The 24,871-nt window shown below is 37.9% G+C and overlaps 1 protein-coding gene across 13 annotated transcripts in view; it reads left to right on the forward strand.

Moving 5' to 3' along the window:
- MRVI1 (murine retrovirus integration site 1 homolog) overlaps window positions 1–24,871 on the forward strand; it is a 76,743-nt gene that overhangs the window by 30,087 nt on the left and 21,785 nt on the right. For 12 of the 13 annotated variants that reach the window (XM_027651298.1, XM_027651303.1, XM_027651304.1 and 9 more), the window contains exons 3-8: window positions 10,154–10,251; window positions 10,664–10,727; window positions 15,319–15,507; window positions 20,824–20,927; window positions 22,036–22,106; window positions 23,875–24,048. In XM_027651298.1, coding sequence (XP_027507099.1) covers window positions 15,439–15,507; window positions 20,824–20,927; window positions 22,036–22,106; window positions 23,875–24,048 — 418 coding nt within the window. In that variant the 5' untranslated portion in view covers window positions 10,154–10,251; window positions 10,664–10,727; window positions 15,319–15,438. The remainder of the gene's footprint in view (window positions 1–10,153; window positions 10,252–10,663; window positions 10,728–15,318; window positions 15,508–20,823; window positions 20,928–22,035; window positions 22,107–23,874; window positions 24,049–24,871) is intronic. The other variant, XM_027651308.1, reaches the window with a different exon arrangement.

Below are 24,871 nucleotides of genomic sequence, written 5' to 3' on the forward strand. Positions count from 1 at the left end.
CTTTTTTTTGAGAACTCTTTTAAAATTTGGACCCATATTCTGTTAATTCTTAACATTTTTGCCTTTTTGGCTTGCTGCTGAATGCTATTTTCTGAGAACTATCCAAAATTACTCAGGTCTCTTTCCTGACTGGTAAAACATACGATGGGCTCAGATTTTAGCTTAAGCTTCTTCTTTTTCCCCAGGTGCATTGATTTGCATTTTTCAGCAGCCTATTTCACCTGGCATTTTATCATTCAGGTGCTCAGTATCCCATGAACTGCCTTGGCTGTCTTTAGATATGATTTTCCCATTTCACCTCTAATCACCTGTACAGACCCTCTTTTCCAGATTCTCCATGACTCTGTTGAACACCTCAGTACCTGTGGAAGTTTAATCTCTGCAGGAGACAGGTAGACCTGTAACTCCTGTCCTTTATATTCTTCCTTAAATGACAAGAAGTATTTCCCTTTTGTCCTGGGAGAGCAGAGTTTCCTTAAGGTGCTTGGAAGAGAATTTTGTCAAAACCTCTCTTCAAAAAATGCATATTTCCTCTATTAAAATGCTTGTTGACTTTTGTAAAGAAATTTAATGAAATAGCAAAGTTTGGAATGTTGTACAGTCCTGTATTAATTTATCATTCTCTGATCTGCATCTATTTATTAATAAAATATTACACTAATTTCTTATCTAGGACAGTTATTACCTAAAAGTTAAGAACTAGGATGAAAGTCTTAAGTGATAATAAAATTATAAAGCAATCAGTCCTCAAATAAGAGGTTTGTTTTGTTTTGGCAGAACAGCAAAACAGTTCAAGGGCAAACATCAAACTATTGAAGGAGGTGTTTGGAAAAAATGAACATCATTCATTGCTTGTACTGTTTGCCTTTATCTCAGTCTCTTTAAGGCTTTTTATTTGCTTGCCACTACCTCAGGTAGCTCATGCGCAGCTTTTTGTTGTGGCATTTGCCAGAATGTTGTCCAGAGGCATTCTAAAACCCCCAAAATTTGATTAATAATAAAACTTTTGAAGCATTAGTATTTCAGCATTTCTTCTATAAAATATTGGTCTTAGCTGTGTAGTTCTATGGGATGGTTAAAATTACAATGACTTCTTCTTTTAAGACACATTTTCTAAATATTTTACCTGGTTTTGTATTTTTTATTTCATGATACATTAGACTCACTGAATCTTTTTCAATCCAGACCTTTCTACACCTGTTTTAAATTTCAAATAAAGTAGCCACATTCCATTACTTTAATATAATCATGTTTAGTTTATTCAATATAAGGAAAGAAAAACAGTAGTAAGATAATAAGTCTTAATGTATGGAGACTATAAACTTATTGTATACAAATTGTTTTTAAGTAGGCAAACACAAAATGCCATTTTGACTCATTATATATAAAGTTATAAAAAGAGCATAATTAGATACACACCACAATTTCTTAATAGAGTAATGACAGCAGCAATATTGAGTTGACCCCTGATATGTCCTGTTTCTCTTTTAAAACCTCACAGAATATGAGTAACTCTGTTCCTTTTACACCCTTCTCACTTTCCCCATTTTTATTTTCAGTTTTGAGGTGAAAATTTTAAAACTTAGTGTATAAAATGTAACCCCCAAAGTCCAGAGTTCTTTCTCCCTGCAGAAGTAATTCTCTGGTTCAAGCTCACCTCTGTGCTAGGGCCTCCCTGTGCATAACACTGATAAAACCATATTAAATGACTGTGGGGGTTTTATAGATGTTGATGAGATGAGATTGTGCAGAAAGCTGGTACATTATTTTTTGGATCAGCTCCTGGATATAATCAGGGATGGAACAGTGTTGGCTAAATAATTTTATGAGGGAAAGATTTTGACAAAGGACATGAGGAACATTTTGCTACATTTGGCTTGTGCTATTCCAGAAGAGCAGAGCTGTTGTTTTCCTCAAAGCTTTGTTCTGAACTGTCTAATTACCCAGAAAAATGTGGCTTTTTGGTACAGTACATGCCAACCAATGCATAAAAATTGCTTTCTTGTTCTGATAGCTTTGATCTTTATTATTAACTATCCGACTTCTGGGTTTTGGAGAACAATCATTGAAAATGTAAGAAATAAAGTTAGCAAACCATCTGTTCTTAAGGTGTGGTGTTTGGTAGCTTTCTAAAAGAAAATGAAAAGTTACTTTTCTTGCCATGCTTTCTAGCAGATGCAAGCCAATAAGAATGGTTTCCAAATTAGAATGCAAGTAGTAAAGCTCCTGAATCTAGAACTTTAGCAAGTAACCAAAATAGGCCTCATTTTCTTCCTGCTGAGAAGAGTTTAAAAATAAGAGGAATTATATACTTCATTTACTTAAATCATCAAAGGTTAGCTTCCACATTTGAGAATGCTTCAGAAAATGAAGTATACATATCCAGGATACATCTGTGTTTGCTTAGAGTGAGGAAACCAGCAGGAGATGGTTAAAATCTTCTTTGGGTCCTCAGTGTTAATATCTTGAAGATCAAGTCGTACAGAACGATTGAGCTGCTGTTGGAGTGGATGCTGTTTCTGTAGGCAAAGACTTTGTAGGACAGATGGAGTGGAAAGGCAGCTGTGGAATTATTATTTTTTTTTTGTACTAGCAATAACCATCCTTCATTTTGGATCCCAACAGAGTGCAGAACTTGGAGAACACAGGAAATGGGGACTTACTTTTCTTTTTTCACAAACAACTGTTTGCTTTCATTTTCAGACCTTCCTTTCTGCAAGTCAGCAAATCTCTTTCTGCAGTGATAAAGCAGTTTCCCCACGTGAAAATAAAGGGCTCAGGTTTAATTTTCCTGAAGCTACCTCATCTCCATGTCAAATAAGGATAAAACAAGAGCAAATTATTTTTCCTGTAATTTTGGCTGTGGGTTCTAGACTTGCAAAAGAGTTCATCTCACAAAGTTCAAAGCTCATCTCACCAAATGTTATTTATGACTAAGGTTTAAATTAGTGCTGTGACTGCATTATAAAATACTATTTTAAAAAATGCAGGTGAATATTTTACTGTATAAGGTATAAGAACAGCCATGTCAGGAGCACTCCTGATGGAATATTTTCTGTGCTAACAACCATTGATATGTGGAGTTTGGAGTATCTATTTTACCTCTCTCTTAATTACTACATCATCCTGTCTGATGCAACACCTTTGCAGCCCTTAAATCATTAAATCAAATATGCTTTGTTGCTTTCACCTTGAAATTCATAACTGTCTCAATTAGGCCAATTAGAAAAAGAGGGACTTTGAAGAATTTGTTGCTGTTTCAGCTATAACATGTACCTCATTGGGGGGGTTGGTGTCATCCAATCCATTTCTACCTTAGTCAGTCAAATGCACACTGAATTTCTTTGCCAAATTCATCAGTAATAGGGTGGTCTTTCGGTCTCTGGGAATTGTGGGTCTTTCTTTTAAATCCCAGCAGAAAAAAACCTAAAAAACCAAGCTTCCTCCAAGCTTCTGAAAGCCTAACTTTACATAGTACATAGATTGAACTGTCCAGTAAATGCACTGCCTCTTTCCACCACACCTTTTAAAAATTAAATTTAAATTAAAGACTAAATCAGTTCAGGAGTGCTTACTGCTAGAACTTCATAGTGTAAAAATGACACTGTGTGACTGCATCTGAAGAGTACTTTCGGCAGCAAGGAATAACACAGGGCACAGAAATCTGCAGATGATTCAGCAGTACAAGCAAAAGACCTTCTGCAAAGCATGTTTGCAATATCTTATATTGCATTAATAGATCTTTTGAGCAAGAAAGTGCTTTTGGCTCTGAATCTGCATTGACATCACACCTGAATGAGACACCAAGGACTTCCTCCCCCACCTCACCTCTTTGGATAGTACTGAAGTTGAGCAATCATCCTTTGCACGATTAATTATTAATAATTAATTATTATTATTATTATACCTGTTTCTGAAGCTTGATAAGAGAAATTAATGTAGCTGCTGGCTTTCAAGTTGTGTCTGTTTCTAGGAAAAAAGGCTGAAAGGTGGTGTTATAAAATGTTACTGCTTTTGCACACATACGCTGGCATGAGGGAAGAGATGTACATGTTGGGTTTTGCTTATTCACAGGCAGCAAGGCCTGCAGATTTGTGTACCCCAGGGGTAAAATTTAGGACTGTTTCTAGCAGAAGCAACACTTCTTGTGATCTGATATGCAGCATCCCTAGATACAAGCTGGCACATTACAGCCTGGATGAGTTAACTACCAGGTCAGTGGAAAAAGCAGCTGAATAATTAGATTCAAATAACGTAGTTAGTTCTTACTGCTGGCATTCCATTTCACCTGATGTTACCAGTCAAGTCCCTTGAGGGTCTGCCCATTTAGTAGACATGGAGGGTGAGTGGAAATACATTCTCACCACATCTGGGCCCCCAGGATGTTGATAAACTCGGGCAAACCCAGGGAGAACCACTGTGGTAGTCAGGAGGCACAGATCCTGTGGGAGGATGCCAAGGGAACAAACTGGTACTGCTTAGCCTGGAGAAGACCTGAGTTGCAGCCTTGCAATACTTAAGTAAGAGGGTGCTAAAAAGATGGACTGAGGCACTTTACAGGGGGGCATGGCAGGGGAATGAGAGACAAGGATCCTAAAGGGACAGTCAGACTGGATTTAAGGGTGGAGCAAGGGGGGAATTACTGTGGGGGTAATTAAACATTGGGTTAGATCTAGCAGGAATTCTTCAATTTCTGTCCTTGGAAGTTTTCAAGCTCCAACTGGACAAAGTCCAAAGCAACTTCTAGTTGCTTCAGTGCTGACCTGCAAGGGTCAAGGAGGAGGTTGGCCCAAATGACCTTCCAGCCTAAAGCATTCCTTGATTCTGGGAATCGATCTTCCAGTCTGGCCATCTTACAGTAACATGTAAGTTACTGCAGTCAAATAAGCAGTCAGCAGCCAAAGTCCAGACAATGGCTGATTATTTGAAAAAGTTGATACTGTAGATATTCCTTTCCTTGTGTACAGCAGTATTTAAAAAAAACTCAGTGGAATCAGATCCATAATTATTTTCTCACGAAAAGGAGAAATGAAATTCTTGCTCTTTTGATGTGTGTTCATTTTTGTAATGCAAAAAACCCCTGTGTACATGTATCACTAAAATAAGGAAATGTGAGTCTGATTGTGTCCAGGAAGCATAAAATGGGAATAAAATGCTTGTTTTGCTATTTATCTATGCAAGATGGAGAGTAGAGTATAATCTCCCTGCTTGAAAGCCCACAATAGCATTTTGGGATGCCAGAGAAGGCTATTTATTGCTGGATTGTTCAACAAAGTGTGCCCTCTGGGATTACCCTTTGTGATTGGGAAAGAAAGAATTTTGTTTCATTTCTTCATTTGGAAAATTTTTTTGCTTGACTAGCAACAAGGCTCCTGGGTCACTAAGCAATAGTGTTCTGCCCTAATTGCCTTCAACTTATTTATGTTTCTAAGTTAGGCCTTTGGTAGTTGTTTTTTTTCCAAATTATATAAGGTCGATATCCCACTGCCCTGGAGAACAGAACAGTTTATAGAATGTTTATATATAAAAATTGCTTTTGAAAATGTTACTTCATGTAGCATTCTTAAGGTTTTTCTCAAATGAGGAGGATCCTACACCAAAATACACTAATTTTTTTTTTCCTTAATCTTGTCTGACTCCCCTCCTCACAAGCATATTTGTTCTCCTTTTACATTAACTAAGAATATAGTCAAGTGGAAATTTGAGAAAATATCATCTCAAGCTCCCAACTCTGCCTACACCACAGACAAAAATAAATGTGTAACTAGAATGTGATGTATAATACATGCAGTCCAGACAGCATGGTTTCTGGACTGCGTTTGGGTTCTCCAAATCTGTGAGAAGAAAGAAACCCAAACGACTGTTTGTTGACTCAGTGTCACTGAGTACATGATGCTCATTTAGGCAAAGGCATGTTTGGTGGTAATATCATCTCCTGGTGTTGTGAGTGCTACTGGCATTAACAATTTCTGCTGATTTATCAGTGAGCAGTCCTGCATCAGAGGGGTTGTTCAGCACCATGCAACAAAACTGAGGCTGCCTCCTAAACTGATTTATGTGGTTTTTTCAAATAGTAAGTTGTTTAGGAGGAAGAAGAGAGCAGCATTTTTTACTCATGTATAATTTTCAACTTTTTTTTTCATTTTATCCTGTTTTAAGGTCACTGCCTTTACATTGTAAGACAGTGACATTTTTTTCTCTAGATACTTCCTAGCTCTAGATTTCTTTTGAACTACCCTCCTGAATGACACTTAATGTACTGTTCTCCCACTCTTATCTTCACACTTTCTTATATGCTATTCCTTATGCTTAGAAATCCTTACTCTCCATGAGAAATATCCACCCACTCCACGTTCACATTCTTCCTTTAAACTGCATTTCCTTAAAGTCTATCAAAAATAATCTTCAAGTTAAGAAACATATCAATTCTGCCCTGAGATCTGACAGTCTGCTGATCATCAGATTTCCTACTGCTGGCTGAATTCTTTAATTTGTGCATAATACTCCGTAAATCAGGGATTAGTTTTTCCTTAGTATCACATGTACTGCCTTTTTTATTAAATATATATATATATGTAAAATCTTTTTTAAAGTACCCCAAATTCAGCCCAACTGGTTTCCTAGAGGCCATCTGGCTGAGCACTGCTGCTTGTTAATTTGCTGTTCACAAATTAACAGAACTTATGGAAACAGCTACCTATGAATTGTAGAGTGGCAGGGAGTTTTCACTTTGGGAAGGTGTTTATGTTTGGTTTTGGGTTTGTTTGTTTTTTTGTTTTTTTTTTTGTGGGAGTAGGTTGTTTTTTGACACAAAATAAGGGAAAGAATTGTTGAAATTATAAAAGCATATTTGGGGTACAAGCTGAAAGTTAGAATGCATGAGGCACATCTAAAACCTTCTGGATGGTGAGAGCTGATAGGCAGCTCTGTTTCATGACCTAGCTTGGCATGCTTGTGCACTTTGTTCTTTGTGTGTAGCAGAGGTTTGTGATGTGGCTTTGGAAGACAATTTCCTGGGAGGTAAAGGATCTACCACAACTAACTGGTTCACTGTTGGAGAGCTTCCTCTAAGGATTTGAGCATAAAACTTTAGTAAGCTCAGTGAAATATGTAGGTGGCTTCCACTGTTATGTTTTGAAAGACTGAATATTTGGCTTCATATTCACTTCAGTTTCTTCTACTTTCTTAAGAGGCTTTTTTGCTTTTTGCTATGAAATATGCACAGGTACTTGGAAAGCAATAAAAAAAACAAAACCAGGCCATGCAGATAACAAGAAAAGGGAAAGGAGAGAGATACATGAATTGTTTTCTCTTTGGCCATAAAAGTTTTTTACTCTGGAGAATGTGTCTTAACCTGACTGTAGTTTGTGCTGAATGCAAGTCATTGAATGAGGGGGAACAGATGGGCAAAAGCTTTCAGGTCTGGAATCCATGAGGAAGTGCCACCTCCTTTTGGTTCTCTTGCCACAATTGTCCTGTTGTCTCCAGCATGGAATGTGGAACATGGGGAGTGCCACGTTCTTGGAATGGCATGACTGGGGAGAAGCCTCTGCTCCAAGAACCTGGCAGATCTATTGTTTTCCATAGCTCCCTTTGGCTGTCCTTCCCATATGAGACCTGGGTCCAGTATCTTAGGTATAGACTTAACCAGATAAAATTACCTTATTGGACTTCTGTCTTAAGATGATTTGTTCAAAGAAAAGCCCCAAAATGAATAAACACTACAAGCAAACCAGAACATTTTTTTTGTGAACTTGTATGCAATTCTTAAAACCATTTGCTTTCACAGGGAGGTAATGCTACTTATAACCTCATCTCCCTACATTCTTTTTAGTTCCAAATAAAAACCAAAAACTGAAGATAAAACATTTGCATCCAAAGCAGAGTAATTTATTAAAGTTTGATTTGTTCAATGTTAACTCCTGCTTGCCCCTCAACAAAGTAGTGGAATAGGGAAACTTTCAAGCTGCCTAAAATATATTTACCTTAAAAGAAAAACCTTTTTTTAAAATCTGAATCTACCAGTCTATAAAGCTAGTGAAATACTGTTCCTTAGTGTTTCTAAAATATGTACATTCTTAATCTGTTTGCTGATTGTCTGCAGCATAAAACTCAGCCTAGAAATCATGAGAAAAAAGAAAGATTGTAAGACACTCCTCTGGATACTTTGCAGCAAGAGAAGTAAATCAAAACACTGCCTGCTAACAAAATCAAAATTGTAAAAACATTGCTAAAACAAATGAAGCTGGCAGGCAGCATTTTAAAAAAGAAAAAAAAGTGCTATTTTCAAATACAGTTATGATCTTTTAGTAAGTCTTAAATTTCCATTTAGCTGTGTTAAAATGATTGTCTGTGACTGAAATCAGGCCCAATTCCTTTTTCTTTAATGCATCAGGGAAAAGCCTAAAGTTGGGATCAGAATGGATCCTATTGGAGTTAAGTACGTAACTCCCAGGAAATGTTTTCCACTAAACTCCGTTGGGGTTAGTTATCAGATTTCTTTAAACTCTGATATAAAATTTTTAATGCATAACCAGACCAAATGCCTTGTTTTAGGAGTTGATCTTGTTGGTAATGGACCAGCATAACCTTTCACCCCCAAAGCTTTTGTTTTTCAGTCTCAACAGTGTCATAACTAGCCATTGCTGGAGATATTCTCCTGAGTGCTCCCAATCAGATCAGGCTGCACATGCATCAAAACAACATTTTACTCTCTGCCTGACCTAACTTTTCCTTTCTCTCATTCAAGCACATTATTGAAAACCATCAAGTTTTATGTGTTCCTGAGCTATGAGGAAAACAGGAAGCAGACAAGGAGATTCTTTCCTGTCATGGTGCTCTGTAAATCAAGTCCTGCATGTGTAGCTTGTAGTCCCAAGGAAGTCTGTACACACTTAATCTGAGAGATGCTTTTTAGAAGCTGTATTTTCCTTAAGCTTTTGTTAGTTTCTTCCTTTAAAATACCTTTGTGACAGAATTATGCACATTTATCCCTTGTCTCTGAGGCTGCAACCTGGAAGTGTTCTTCAGTCAGGAAGTATTATTTAAGTTGCTCAGGAATTAACCTCTGTGCTCAGGAATTCATCTCTGTAGTTCTCAGAATGAAAACAGATGCTTTGAATTCACATAGTGGCTACATACACTTTGCATGCCCCAGAGGAGTTGTTCTGTATCTCATAAACAGAAACACCACTTTGTCTTCCAGATTTTACCTTGTACGGTTGTCTGGCCCTGGGCAGAACTCAGGACAGTGAGGTTATCACAGAGAGGCCTTATATTGGTCCTTGGGGCTATGACTGTGTGTTTTGCTAAACTGGCTGGAGCAGGATCTTAGTATCTTGCAAACCTAAGTATTTAGCATGAAAATGCACTCTTTTGTCATAAAAATGAGATGTAGTAGGAGACAGTCAGTGTTTTCCTGTGCTGCAGACAATAAAGAAAGTGTCTTTCAACTTCCATGTAGTATCTTTTGTCACATAGAGTAAGGATGTACATGGGGCAGCTTTAGTTGTGGGTTTGGTTTTTTCCCTTTTTCAGTCAATATTTCTATTACACAAAAATGTTGAAGTCCTAAAGCAAAATATTAAAGTATTTCTATTAAGATACCCTGGATCTGGTTTTATGTGTTTTGTTTATTTGGTTTGGTTGTGTTGTTGAGGTTCGTTTAATTTTTTGAGATAGCTAATGCATGCCAATAAACTTTGTTTGTGTATCCTAAACTATAATCATGCTTTATCTTTGAAAACTTAATCTATGGTAAAAAAATGAGAAAATCACCCTGTTTTGCTCACACTTGGTTTGAAGGAAGGAAGTTTAGTGGTTTTTAAGTACTTCAAAGCTGCAAAACATAATTCAAAATGTTGCACAAATTCCATATGCTTTTACAGCTATACAAAAAGGACTGCAAACAGATCCCTTTATAACATGTTAGTGTTTTACAACCACTTTGCAGCACAGCAAAGAAAAAGGCTACAAAAAGCAACCGAGGGTTGGTGCAGCTCAGCTGTGTTCATGAGCACGCAGCTCCCGTTGTTGACAAATGAGAGTTGCTTGACTTGACCACAGGCAGTATGAGGTCAAGATATATTAATAAAATGCTTTCTTAAGTGTTTATTTCTGCTCTTTTTTGTATATCCTTGTTGTGACGTGACAGAGCATTCGAGGTCAAGTGCCAAGCTATCAGTGGGGATGGAGTAAAGCACCTTTATCTGAGCCTTCGCTGACACGGGACTCGGCCGTGACTCACAGAGGGTAAGTTAACTGATCATACTTAACTTTCTCTACTATGGTAAAATGAGTTGCAGAGAGAACACACTGAAAGCCAAGGGCCTCTAAATACTTTTCCCTTTTATGGAATAGAGCTCCCAGATTTCCATTTCCTGGAGATTGTACTCTAAGCCTACACAGTGGTAAAAGAAAGTTCTCTGCATTCACTGATCTATATCTGACTACAAATTTGAGCTCAGGGGATCATTTTTTTCCTAACTATTTTAAGCAGTAAGTTTATAATAACAGACCAAAATGTTAAAAAGCACTCTATCCTCTCTTTTATTTCTTTTTCTTACTTTCTTTTTCTTTAGATTGTCTCCTCCTAGTGTGGGAATAAGCAGAATCTGGTAACTAGGGTAGGTCATTTGTTTGTTTTTTTTAACTCATTTTATAGGTGCAAAAGACTCGTGCAGACTGAGATTGTAGATCTTCACCCACATCCACTCTGCCTGTGACATGTGAGTTAATCTCTGCTGGTATTTAATTTTAAAAGGTAATTTTGGAGCTCTTGCAATTTCAAAAAAATGGAGTTTTGGGAGAGATCATTTACTCTGATAAAATACTACAATAATGTCCTGACATCCTTTCATAGGACATAGGCCAGATAGAGTTTGATCAATGCCTAACAAAAGAAATAACAGAATCTTGAAATTGTCTCAGTGCCTGGGATGCTAACATGTGCTTATGCACCTTGACCATTTTTAAAATGCAGGTGTACTTTTTTATCTCTCCTTTCAGTGTCTTCAGGGACAATAATGACAGTTGTTTCAGTTGGCACCTCACTGCATTACATGTATTGTTAGCATATCATTTCCTCCTTTGACTGAAACCTGTTTATTCTTGTGGAAAGGAGATAAAGCTGGCAAAGCTGATGGTAGCATTATTCCAAAGGCTGTTCAGCTGGCAGATGAGCCAGGCTTAGAACCAGGATAGTGATGCTCTCTGCACTGTGGCTCAATGTTCAGGGAGGCTGTGAGCTGGTTTTGTAAATAGAGGTGTGAGTTTCTGTAAGCTCCAAGGCTGCACTCATCCCTGATGCTCAGCAGCAGAAAAAATGTACCTTCCAGTGAAATACATTTTCCGAGGACATTTCTTTCTTTTCTTTCTACATCTGTGAGACACAGATAAGCTCCTCTAATTCTTGTTAGAGTGTTCTCACAAAGCCCCCTTTTTCTATACATTTTGACTCTCTGTGACATTTACTGGGGCTGTTTTCATTGCCCAACCAAATGGGCATAAGGTCACTTCAGCAGTGATGGAAGGACATTTATTCACTAATATCTTAAGGTTCCATCATTTCTAAACCTTTGCCTTTCCTACCAGTGTCAGAAGGCAGTAGTTGATGCACAAAATGGCAGAACTCTGCACAGCATGGAGCAAGGAGGTGTTTCCATTGATTATATCGTTTTGCATTTACAATACATGATGTTTGTGCTGGTTAAACATCATAAAGTCTTTAAAGGATCTGGACTACTGATTTTAAGAACACTGCACAAGTTAAAGATAAGCTTTTAGATTGAAAAAATTAATAGTTCAGGAGCTCTAAGTCATATAGTTTATTAATTGAACTACATCTTTATGTAGAAATACCAATATGTAATGGCCCTCACTTTGGCAGTGTGCAGGACTGCAGCAGTGCAGTCAAGGTGTGCAAAGATGGTGTTTGTTTTAAGAAGCCTAAGAATATGAATAATTATGTGCAGGCTTTCACTGTTCCAATATAGTCCTCAACACTGGGGTTTTCTGGAGAGATATTAGGAAAAAATGGAAAGTCAGAGGACGAAATTTTCCTACTGATCAGCACAAAGATTTGGAGCTTATTTGCAAGATAGCTCTGTAAGGAAATCAGAGTAAGGTTCTAACTATGTCAGAGACAGCCTGAGCTCAGTCCACTCCAAATCTGGGGGTTGTTAAGGTGGAGTAAATTCATCTTTCTCCCCTCTGTTCTGCCTTGGCTGTACTTTCTGTGCTGTATCTCTAAGACAACACAGCTCGAGATTTGTCCCTTTCTATTCTTAGACAAGCCTGCTGATTTATTTCTTCTGCTTTCAAAGTTTTCTTGCTTTTTAAATCTAAAAAATGAACTGAAACTTGATGTGCTTAACAGCTCTTTCTTGTTTCAAGATAACTTGCATTACTTCTTTTAAGTTTAGTATGCACTGGGAACTCAGCTAAGACCCGGAATAAACCACTTTGATGCAATAGCTTATACAATTCCATGTAGGACTGCAAACATGCTTTGGCCATGACTCAAAACATTCCTGATTTTTCAGGCCCAGCATTCTGTTGAGTTGAATCTATCAGAACCAGTATAAATTCATAAGGCAAACACTGAAGAAGGATTAGATAAACAGCCAAATTTGTATCTTCTCTTTTTTGTTTTTGTTTGAATTTGAGTTCTTGCAAACTCAGAAAATGCATAGGATGCCAGGATTTTGCTACAAAGGAAAAGCAAGCCTGTGCCACTTTTTTTTTAGTTACCTTGCTTCCATCTCATCTTTGTGTGTTGTTCATAGTCACCTGGTTGGTGACTGTTGTTTGATACTTAATTGTTGAAACACAGAGATGTTTAATGCTACAGTTGTCTAATCTCTGAGGGTTTATTAAAATCTATGTAATCATAAATGTCTGTTTTCTGTCGTATTAGGGACTTAAAAGATGTTTTGCTATAATAAACATTTTAAAGCATTTTATTCAGAGAAAGCTTCCTCTACTCTTATTTGAAGTCAGAGATGGGTAAAATCATGATATAAACATGAACTTCCACTTACTTCAGTAGAGGTAGGAATTCTCCTGTAAGAGGTTCCAAATGTTTACAAAAGCTTGAAACATGCTGTCCCTAAAGCATTTACTGCTCTGAGAAATCTTCATGCTCACTGTTCAAAAACAGTCTCATTTGTAATGATGATGTATATGCTGCATCTTTTTCACAGTCTTTATCAAAGGACTGCAGTGAAATAATTATTTTCCCTGAACACACTCATGCTTGTGTAGGATCATTCTTATAACCTGTTAGTTCTGCATGAAATTTCATGTGAGGTGGCCTTGTATTCCTCCTCTAGTAAAAGAGAAAATTAAGTTTCCAACATAATGTGAAATAAACATCATAAAAGCATCAGTCTTATTTGCTTCTGCAGTCCGAAGTTTTCACACATCCTGCAGGTTTTACCACACAGATTTTTTTGCTGTGAGAGCTGAGGTGAGGAACTTGTCACTACTGAGACTGCTTCACTAATTCTTGTGAATGGTTCTGCCTCTTCTTTCTTTTTGCTTTTTTTTTTTTAAAGATCAACAGCTTTATTTTGACAATTTTGATTGTCAGTCTCAATAAACCAACATGTTCCTGAAAACATTTCTTAGCCCACCCCTGAAATGAAAGGGAAAACTGTAGAAAGTTAATCTTAGAATTCTGCTAAATGCCTTGAACTTCAAATCATCTCCCCGTCTCAACCTCTTTATTCCATCTGTCTTGAGTTCCAGAAGAGTAAAAGAATTGAGATGACATCAGGAGTTCTGGTTTGGGAGAAGATAACATGCTTTTGGAGGTTGAACTTGTGCTTTCTGGGTATACTTATTTCCTGGGCAAACTACTGAAGTTGTTATGGTACTGTTTGAGTACATTGCTCCATGGTGTGCTCAGCTGGGAATTTGTAAGGGGGATGCAATCAGCTGGCCCTGGTGCACACAGGAGCTGTGCAGGGGGATGCAGTGCACACAGGAGCTGTGCAGGGGGATGCAGTCAGCTGGCCCCAGTGCACACAGGAGCTGTGCAGGGGGATGCAGTCAGCTGGCCCCAGTGCACACAGGAGCTGTGCAGGGGATGCAGTCAGCTGGCCCCAGTGCACACAGGAGCTGTGCAGGGGATGCAGTCAGCTGGCCCGGGTGCACACAGGAGCTGTGCAGGGGATGCAGTCAGCTGGCCCCGGTGCAGACAGCAGCTGTGCACCAGGCGGTCTTTGATGCCCTGCAGGCGCCGCCGGGGAGTGCAGTGGTGTGTTGCCGAGGTGAGTGATGTGTTGGTGAGGACAGTTCCCTAACTCTCGGGCAGGTGTCGCAGTAAGTATTGCAATCCGCCCACTGCTGCTGTAAGAACTGATTTGTTCTTCGCGCTGCTCATGCTCAGACCTCGATACAAACTCTCTTGTCTTGTGAATGCAGAACCTCCCCTTGACACTAATGACAAGAATTTTCTCAGCTAATAGGCAGAGAATTTTTTTTCCCTGTTATCTTGTGCAGAGGTACCAAGTCTTTGCACAGCTGACCTAGACCTTGCTCTTGCTCAATTGAAGAGTGCCACCATCTGAGGTTCAAGTTTTGCTCCTCTGAGATCTGAGGTCACTCTCTGTAGCTTGAAGACTTTGTTAGTTGCTAAAAGGCACAGTATGGAAGAGATGACTAAGAGGGAACATCATCAATGTGTATAAATATCTGAAGGGGGGTTGTCAAGAGGATGGAGCCAGGGTCTGCTTGGTGGTGCCAAACAATAGGACAGGAGGCAACAGGCAGAAACTGATGCCCAGGAATTTCCACCTGAACATGAGGAGGAACTTCTTTCCTGTGGGGGTGACCGAGCACTGGAACAGGTTGCCCAGAGAGATTGTGGAATCTCTCTCACTGGAGATATTCCAGAACCATCTGGATGCAATCCTGTGCCATGTGCTTTAGGATGACCCTGCTTGAGCAGGGAAGTTGGACCAGATGACCCTCTGTGGTCCCTTCCAACCTGACCCATTCTGTGATTCAGTGATATCAAAGATGCTGTTGACTTCTTATAAGATTTTTAGAGAAGGTAATTTGGTCACAGTCATAATGACAAAATAAAAATCAGTAAAATAGAGGGAAGAGGTGGAAATAGCAACAAGAATGGAAGGTTGTCTGTTTTGAATGCATTTGCTAGGTTATACTTGACCTTGAAAGCTTGTGTTAATAAAACACAAGATAGCATTTTTAATTTTAAACCTTAATGCTGTTTGTTATTGTAAAGTGATCTCAGTGTGAGAGCACAGAGTTTTAAACAGATTTGGTTTGTCTTTTTGGCATCTAACACAGCCTGCAGATCACAAGGCCTCTCAGAGCTTATGCCTTCAGGCTGACTTGAAACAACCACTGCCAGCAGTGCATGGTCCTGTTAGTGCCCAGTGCAGCTCCACGTGCTTCACGCTGCCCACCATGCCAACCTCACCTGAAGACAAGGGACAAGCACAAGAGGCACAGCACAACAGTTCTCCTCCAGCCAAAGTAAGCACTCTTACAAAGGTGTTTTCTGACTCTTGTTGGAAACCCAAGGGTGAAACCTCTTTGTGTATATCTGGGAGTTTATAAAACAAAATCTAATCATTGCTCTGAATTAGTGTGTTTTGCTTGGTTGATGAAGCTGTGAATGATCCTTCAGTTGATATTCTTAGAGTTCTTCAAATATTTTATAGCCTAAGGGATGAGAACTCAAGTGGCTCAGGCAGTTGTTTATCATTTTGATCTGGAGGATTATAAATGGTTCAGAATGGACAGACATATATCAAAGCTGTCCAAAGATGTCTTTTCTGATGTGATTACAGAAAACTGGAACCTTTGAGAAAATAATTTAGGCTTGTACTTCACAGTAGTCTTGGAACAACTAGTGTTGCTTTTACAGATATAGATGTTATGCAATTCATGAGGGCTTTTTGGTTTGTAGTCTTTCTCAGTAGTAACTGAACATACATGGGAACTGTGCAGAGAGCAGGTGGGTGCTCCCCAGACATATTCATCATTTTGCCTCTCTAATTTGTGGCATCTATATGTTTTTACATGTCTTGTTTGCAGATAAATTACAAAAATCAGTAAGAGATGGCTCCTCTCCCTTTTCAATAATCTATACCAAAGATAAAAAGTAACTTTATGTTTTAATAAACTGGGGTGGTTTGTTTTTTTTAATCGTTATCTTAGCTGAGGTAAAGAACCTGTACTGATTAGAAAATCACAGCTTATCCAAATCATCCAATTGCATGCAAACTGGTGTAAAGAAAGAGAGGATTTATAACCTGGCACATCCTCAGTTAAAAATGTCTCACCATCATTGGGTTTGAGGACACTACAGTCTACACTTTAGATGAAAACATCCGCTGCTCTAACATTGTTGGAAAATATTGTGAGCAGTGAGCCCCACACTGATTTGTCATGCATTCAATCTAAACTGCACATTGTGCTGAGTGTTAGTTTCCTGGTTTAAGATAAACACCCCAGGTGGATGCAAGTTCATCAGACTATTAGCTGAGAGCATATATTAGCTCAAGAAGGTTTTATTGGGTTTTTTTAACTCACCTATGTGAAAAGTCTTTTTGTACAAAAGACTTGCTGGGTAAAACATACCCAAATAGGAAAAAAACTATGAAAAGCCAGCAGGCATCAGTGATTCCAGTCTTAAGCGTGCTTGTCGAAGGGGAGAAATGAAGATTTCTAGCCACATAATATAAAAAAAAGTTATTTTTTAAATACATTTTACAGGCCTTTTAGAGGTGGGTCTTAAATGAACTATGATATTGTGATAATTCATTAATCAGTTAACTGTGCAAAATGCCCCATTTTAGATGCATGTTTATTGTTAGGCACAAAGTAGCAGTGGAAGGATTTTAAACACACACTGCTCATAAGCCTTCTAAAATTAAGGTTTGCCACTGGCCAACATTGTGAGGATTTGATCCTGCTCATACCTGTTGTCGCTCTTGGGTCTTGCTGCAGACCAAGTTCTGCAGTGTGACTATAAGTCACTAAAAGTAAAATGGTTTATTATTGTGAGATAAGGACTTGCAAGCCAGGAGAGGGCATCGGAAACAACCAACAACTGCTGGATTTGTTTTCTGCCATTCAACAAAACTTTCCAAGTCCGGAATCTCGTCTTTTCCAAAGTGCTGCCTGGTATTTAACAATTTCCTCATTCTGTTTCAGGAGGTCCTTCCCCACCTTTTCCCTGCATGACCAAATGCACACAGATTCACAAAACAGTTCTGATAGAAAGCAAATGAACCTTATATCACATGTTGTTTCCTGCATGCTCCAAATACCTTTCATATGATGGGAAGACCTGGGTTATGTGTCTCAAATTCATTTTGAAAAAACAAATACAGATTTCCATATCAGTATTTCTTGCAGCAGCCAGTGTTCACCATTCTGACTGATTCTAAACAAAAATCACCACAGCATTCCTCAGCTCTGTGTTCCTAAGGGAGGTGGATGTGAAATTCCCATTAACACAGGTGTAAGGGCACTGAGCCTAATTCAAAGAACTTTAACCTCTGATCTGAATTAAGAGCATGTATTTGAACCCTTAGTTCAACCTTAGTTTGTGTGCTGTCTTGTTGCAGTAAGTATTGAACATTTTAGATTTTTTTTTAGTACAAAATCATTTTCACTACCATAAATCATAGAACTTCATGGTCAGATGTAACTTTTAATCATTTCCAAATTTAAATTTAATTAGATTTATTTCACATAGAGTAATATAATATTATAATATACTTTCACTGACACTTTTAAAAACTCATTTCACATTTTTAGTGTTAAAAATGTAATTTCTATAAATGTAATGCATACCTGCATCAAAGAGATTACATCCTTACCAGTTATGTTAAAATTCATAGTGGCCTATAAATCTCCCTACACTTTCTAGGTTGATTGTGAGCTGTCATCTTTCCCTCTTTTTAAATCAAAAATTCCTGTGTCTATTTCCAGCTTGCTCTCTATGTGTCCTGATCACTATTTTACTGGCTCTTCTGACTGCTGAGGAAAAGTCTGTCTCAGATGTTCATAATGTTTTTCATACGCTGATTATTCCATCATTCAAACTCCTGCATTTCTTTTATCTCTCATTATCCTTATTTAAATTTGTATTGTACTTTTATCAGACCACTGCATGTCATCTGTTTTGTTCTGAAGGTGGTGTCCCATGTTTGCTTTGTTCTCCTGTTTCAACTAGATACAGTTATACTACCTTATTTGCTAAACTCCAAGCTGAGCACCTCATTTAAACATTTAAAATCAAGCTTATTTAAAATCCCATCTCACTCCAGACACTGCTCTCTGAGACTCATAACTTTTCTGAGGTCTTTCACATAAGTCTCTGTTTTGGGCCAGATTTTTTCTGAAATTCCATCCAGACTTTTAATTAATATCTAAGAATATGATCAGGTGGCAGAGGATTTTCTTTTTTCTTTTTTTGTCTGAATGCTTTAAGGGCTTCAGGTGATATACAGTAAAGCTCTATCATCTGACTTTTCTGGCATAGTAGGTCTTTTAGCAGAGGGTATTTTTGTATTCCCCCCTCATTAATGTTCACATCCATCCAATTCTGGCTGGATTATAAAGCTTTCAGAAACACATTTTCTGTATGCTTAGTGAGGGTCTGGTAGAATTTAACAGCCAGAATGTCTGCAGGTCCTATCTCCACCCTCAGAATCCTGGTCCTCGTGGATATTCTCTTATGGACCAAACTGCATATGCCACCCTCTCAGCCCTGCACACATCTCTCTGCAAGACTAGGTGGCACCTGGTCACCCCTGTGGAGCAGTTCCCACCTGAGCAATAGAGATGGAGTCAGTTTTACCCTACATTTTTATGGAGGGAGGGACTGGGACAAAAAGGAGGCAAAGACTTGGGTAGCAGGGCAGCCACTGGCGAGGCAGCTGTTGGGAATAGCTGAAGAGCAGACTGGTCTGGAAGCTAACAAGGAGAGCACAGTTAAAGGCACACAATGGGAGGGTGATGGAAAACTTGTGTGTCATCTCTGTGCAGTTGTACAGCTTTGTGAGACAGACTAAGCTTCCTGTTAAAGCTTCTCTTCCAAGACCTGCATAAAGCAGCCCGAGCGCTCTTCGGAGTACAACGATTCCTTTTGATTCGAGCCAACTGACCCTGCAAAGAGAGTCATTCCCTCCCTCTTCCTGCCCCTCTCCTGCAGAATGTACAGTAGGTTTGGACAATAGAAGCCATGAGGTTTCACTTGTGTAGATGTTGAACTGCTACAGCTGCTGACCAAGATTAATATTTTCTACCTGACCTGAACTAGCCTTGGCTGCAGCTTCTTTCTTTTTCTTTTCCTTTTTTTTTCTTTTCTTTTAATCTTTTTTTTTTTTGTTAATAAGCTGGTTTTAGAGTCCTAAAATGGACTTGAGTGACTTCAAGGCTGATGTTATGTCGTTCAAAAGCTTTTGCTTTTTGGCAGTCCTGAGATGTGTATAAACAATGTGACTGTGTATTCAGCTGCTTTGCCCTACAGGCAGGGCAGTCCCTGTCAAGTTTTGTCATTGACAAAAGATATGATTACTTAGCAACATTTTTGAGAATATGACTAAATATTGCTTTCAAAGTATTGTCATCAAATGTCAGTTGTGCACTTGAATCACAAAGGCATTAGCATTCTAACATTTACAGTCCTACAAGGGTATTCTTCTAAAACTTAAATCTTCCTAGTGTTTTCTTGACATGTTTCCCATATTGCTCTCCTGTGATTGATGAGGTGAACTTGCCAAGGAACTTCATAGGAGAATTATGAGTATAGAAGTGTAGAGCTGCATGACATGTTTTTGGTTTAGTTAAAAAAATATGCTATTTACAATAGAATCAAGAATCCTAAATTATGTCCAAATCAAGGCATATTTCATTGCCTTTGAGAGGGAGAGGGGTTATGATGGGAAGTTTCCTCTCCAGCTGCTTATTGGTTTTAATCTGAATGTAGTGCTTGGGGTAGACATAGTCATTTTTTTACTACATATGAGAAATCCACAGGACTTTATTCCAACCCGAGGCACCTCCACTTGTGATATCTCACAGGAAACTGATTCCTTCTCTTCAAGTGATTGGCATCACTGTGCAGAAGGTGTGGGATTAAGTTCTTGGGGCAAGGTCTCATATTTTTTAGGCAGGCAGGCATACATTAATATTCAGTGCCAATTTCTTTTATTGCTTAAAAATTATCATTTTATTAAATATTACAATTATATTTTTTAAAAATATTTTTCCAAGTAATGTGAAGGAAAGCCAAGTGCAACTCTTAGCAAAATAACATTAAAATTATTTTCTGATGTTTTGGGTATCATATCTACACTTAATACTGCATTTATTCAAGCTTTCATTACACACTAGTACCATTTGGAGGGTTTGTGTGCCCAGGTTAGCCCTGTTAGATAGAGCTGCTTTTCACTCCTGCATTCAGCTCATAAATTCACTATAGTGCTGTACATTTACTTCAGTAGAGGAATGGTTTGCTGTGTGAAAAATCAGTGTGTCTGCCATTCTGAAGCTTTCTCATTAGTTCCATGCCTAGTGAATTTAGCTTGCATGCATTAAAACTTTTTAAAGGAAACAGATATTCCAGGTCTTCTTCATCTCTTTTTGGTAATTTAAGTATAGACCTGTAATTCACATTTGTTTTATCTAATTAGAGCTAATTCTCTCTTAGTTCAGTCATTTTCTCTTCTAGCCAAATTGAGCAATGCACATTATTTTTCACATAGAGCATCAACATATTGTGGTTTGAATTTCTGTTTAACTACATTTTTATATTTGTCACAAACCATGCAGGACACTAGAGCTGAAGGGACAACATGCAGCACACCTCCTTCTATTGTTCTTCCAGAGAATGCTGTTACACCAGATTCAGAAATTGATAAAAATCTGGTTAACAGGTACTGTATAATACATTACCCATCTATGCATAAATTGTACAGTAATTCCAGGTGCTGTGTTTCTAAAATACTGCTTTGAAATGTATATTGTATGAAAGTATTGTTACTATTTCTCCATTTGTGATTTGCTTATACTGTCTTTGCATTTTGATGATGGTGTTTGGGATGCAGGGTGGGGGAACAGGAATATAATTGATACTAAAAGACCAGACTTGCATATAATACTAAGCCTGCCAACCTGACTCATTGAGTTGGACAACTTAAATGTCTTGAATACAGATTTAATAATTTAATACAATGAGTTTTGAAGCAGATATTTGGGCCCTTTCACATGGATAGGATAAGAATACCACCTTGAGGTGAAGCATATATGAAAGTAAGCTATTAAATGGAAATAATAATTCTGTTTGAAGTGGAAAACTTCAATTCGGTTTTAAGTTGAATTACGGTTATTTCCACTCTTCTGATAAAGCATACTTCCTAACCTGGGATTTTTAATTTATTGAACTGCCATTAGACTTAAAATACAGGGGGAAAAAATGAATCAGAAAGTATTGATTATAAATCTATAATTTGCTTGTACTTCACCAAACTTCAAGATTATTTTAGAGTCAGAACTGCAATGCATCCCTTTAAAAGCAAAATTATTTGCCAGATCAGTATTTAAATTTCTGCAGTCCTTTGAGACTTTCGCCTGGTTTGTGTGTCACTTTATAGGAGTGTCAGTGTGGGAGCCTGAGGAATTATTTCAGCCTTAAAACTTAGTTTAAGAAGCTGTAACAATTCACAGACTAAATTTTTTTCACTATGTACCACATTTACATGAGTTTTAAGTCATGATGATGGTCTAAAGAGATATAGGATTTTTTCTGGGAAATCTAAACTCACAGTGTATGAGGTTATTAGCAAATTTCAGAACTCCTTTGTGAGAGCAATTTCTACAATTTTCCTGCTTTCTGCAACTCCTCCATTTTCCAGTTGTTTGGAGATGAGAGGAACTACAATAAATGCTTTTTGTCTTAATTTTTTTTTAATCAAAGTGCTTTCTTTTTAGTGTTAAATTTTTATAGATAATTAAGACTTTTTTTTTTAAAATTCTTCTCTCTAGGTCTCGTAGTCCTCATAGGAGACATTCTAACCGTGCCAATAGGAATTCAACAAGTTCATTGACTTCTGTTGGTAAGAAGAGATTACTCATTTAAGCTGGGATGTTTTCTCAGAAAATGTTACATGCAGTAAGGACCTAATCATGGAGTCTGACTGTACTGACTACAGTTTTTTCTTGTGCACACTATGTAATGTGTCCCTCACATGCACAGGGAATGCTGCTGGCAGGTTGAATTTTGTAAGTGAATTGCGTGCAGAGTGACTCAGGGAAATATGTGTATTATTAGATTGCTGCATTAGCTTAACATTTTTAGAAGGCTGGAGATGTATGTGCTTTAAATTCTTGTTGAATAGAGACTACTATTCAGTAATAATGGGTTTTGTTACTTTTGAACTTACTTGCTCAAGGAAGGTAGAAATTATCATGTCTTGCAAATCTTCTCTTTTGCTGGCAGAGGGAAAGTGTCATGGATAGGCCGTCTCTCAAAATTCTAACACACAAATCTTGGTTCAAACCAAAACAGATATTTCATTGAAAATAGGTTGCTTTAAGAATATTCATTCTGTGGGCATGATATTTGATAGCCTTGAAATTGATGTAAATTTAAGGAAATTAAAGCCAAAGCACCACTCCCTTCCCCCCAAAAAATCAACTAAAACCCAATAAAGAAACAACCCCACACCCACAAATCAAAAACCCTTGAATTGTTGTTGCTTACTCATTTCCTTAGCTTTTCTGAAGATTGGTGGTTCTGTAATGGCTCTTGTCAAATTTTAAAATGTTTTTCTTATATTACCTGGTGACTTTCCTCCCCCCCATCCAAGCTGTTTTTTAGATGCTTGTAAAAGCCATTTATACCGACTCACAAAGTTGCCTTCCCGACAACTGGCTGCCTTCTTTGCTTCATCATAGCCTGGAGAATTGTAAAAATTGGTGCTCAAACTTTCGTGTTTTGAAACAACCTGGAAGCCAGGAATTAATGGGTTCATTCTACAAATAATTAAAATTGTTTAGAAAACAATGCATTAACCTAAAAGCCTAAGTGTAAGGCAGTGACCTTCAGTTTGTGCTCCATGCGCCCTCCTGGGTCACTTATCTAACATCAACATAAATGTGCATGAGGAAAAGAAATCTCTTACAACACCCTCTTTAACCCTTGGATATTCTAATGGGTATTTTCTTGGGAATTTTGCTTTGGAAAATTCTTGCAGGTCCACCACACGGTAGAGATTGATTTGCTTTTTGAAACAGCTTTATAATTCTTGGGCTTTAACTACTCAGCTCCTGCCTGCAGCTTTGCCAGGTGCAGCTTTACTGTTACTTCTGCATTTGTGGGGAAAGCTCTTCTGTCTGCATAGAATAAAATCTTTATACTTCCAAACTCTGCACTTAAGCTATAGATTATTTCATTTGATCACCTGTTTCTTAAAACTAGTGTGCATAAATCTTTGCTGGGTGAATTTGTGGGATCTTAGCCTTGAAAAACCGAACATACAAATTCCAGGAAAAGACTCAATCTACAACAGAAATGCCATGACTGTTAGTTGAGATGGATCTGATGCCACTTCTATTTAGAAATTAGAACAACTGTATTTGGGACACTGCTGAAAAAAGCAGTTTCACATATCAGAGCATCTTTGATCATAGGGATTTAATCTTAGTGGTTTATCTGTGTTTTGGAGGACTTGCTCTAACCCTGAGAATATAACATTAGAAATGAGCAGACATTAATGTTTGTTAAATGCAAGCTCAAAGCTAAATTTGTAGGTGTTACTCCAACATGCCACAGTATATCTGGAAACTGGAGGTACAGCTCTAATTCTGATGTTTTCTACACAGACAACAGTGGGCACGTGATTGACCTGGTAAATGATCAGCTACCAGATGTCAAAATATCAGAGGAAGACAAGAAGAAGAACCTTGAGTTACTAGAAGAGGCAAAGAAAGTGAGTGAGAGGTTTCTGATGCGCAGAGGCAGAAAGTCAAGGAGCAGCCTCCCGGAGTCACCCACAGGTAGGTGCAGATTCTGAAAACAGGATTGTATATTCTACTTCAGACAAGTACTACTGTAATCCATACATTGCTACTGTTTACATACATTTTGTTCATTTGATGGTCAGAATCCCTCTGCCCCTCTCATGATTCCATATGAAACAGAAATGACCGGTCTCTGTATTCAGATGTGTCAGTGGAAAACGTTGTGAAGTTTTTAAGTGCCTGAATGTCACACTGCAAATACTGTAACAAGAAAGCACGAGGTATTTCTATTGAAATCTAAAAAATGGTCACAAATTACTGTTTGTGGGTATTTTCTTCCTAATGCTCCTATTGTACCTTAAATGAAATTTTAATGATTCATACTGCTGATAAAACATTACCCCAGACATAATTACAGACTCTTATTCTGAACATAGTTATAAACTAAGCTAAATGAACCAGATCATACTTTGAAAACAGCAGAATAAAATGTTTTGTTCTAGAATGTCAATTGAAATTATTTTTTTCCCCTTATATGAAGTGTTTGAAAACTGGAACAAAGTGCCATTTTACCATGAAATAGGACTTTCATTTAGCTTTGAAAAGGCAGTTCAAACAAATTTTCATCTTAAAATTGGCTTGAAAGTTTCTGGAGGGAAAAAACCCCCCACAGCTACACTTACTAGAATTAAATTTTCTTTTTTTCCTAAATTCTACCTGAATCCTGTTTTATGCTACTTCTCTGCAATGCTTACAGTATCAGAAAACTGAGGAGAACAAGGATTCTCTGTATCAACAAAATAGTATTAGTTTTTGGCAGGTATAAAAAATAAAGCCTACTTAAAGTTCCTAACTTACT

Source organism: Corapipo altera, unplaced genomic scaffold, assembly GCF_003945725.1.
Source record: "Corapipo altera isolate COAL_440 unplaced genomic scaffold, ASM394572v1 78, whole genome shotgun sequence".
Lineage (NCBI taxonomy): Eukaryota > Metazoa > Chordata > Aves > Passeriformes > Pipridae > Corapipo > Corapipo altera.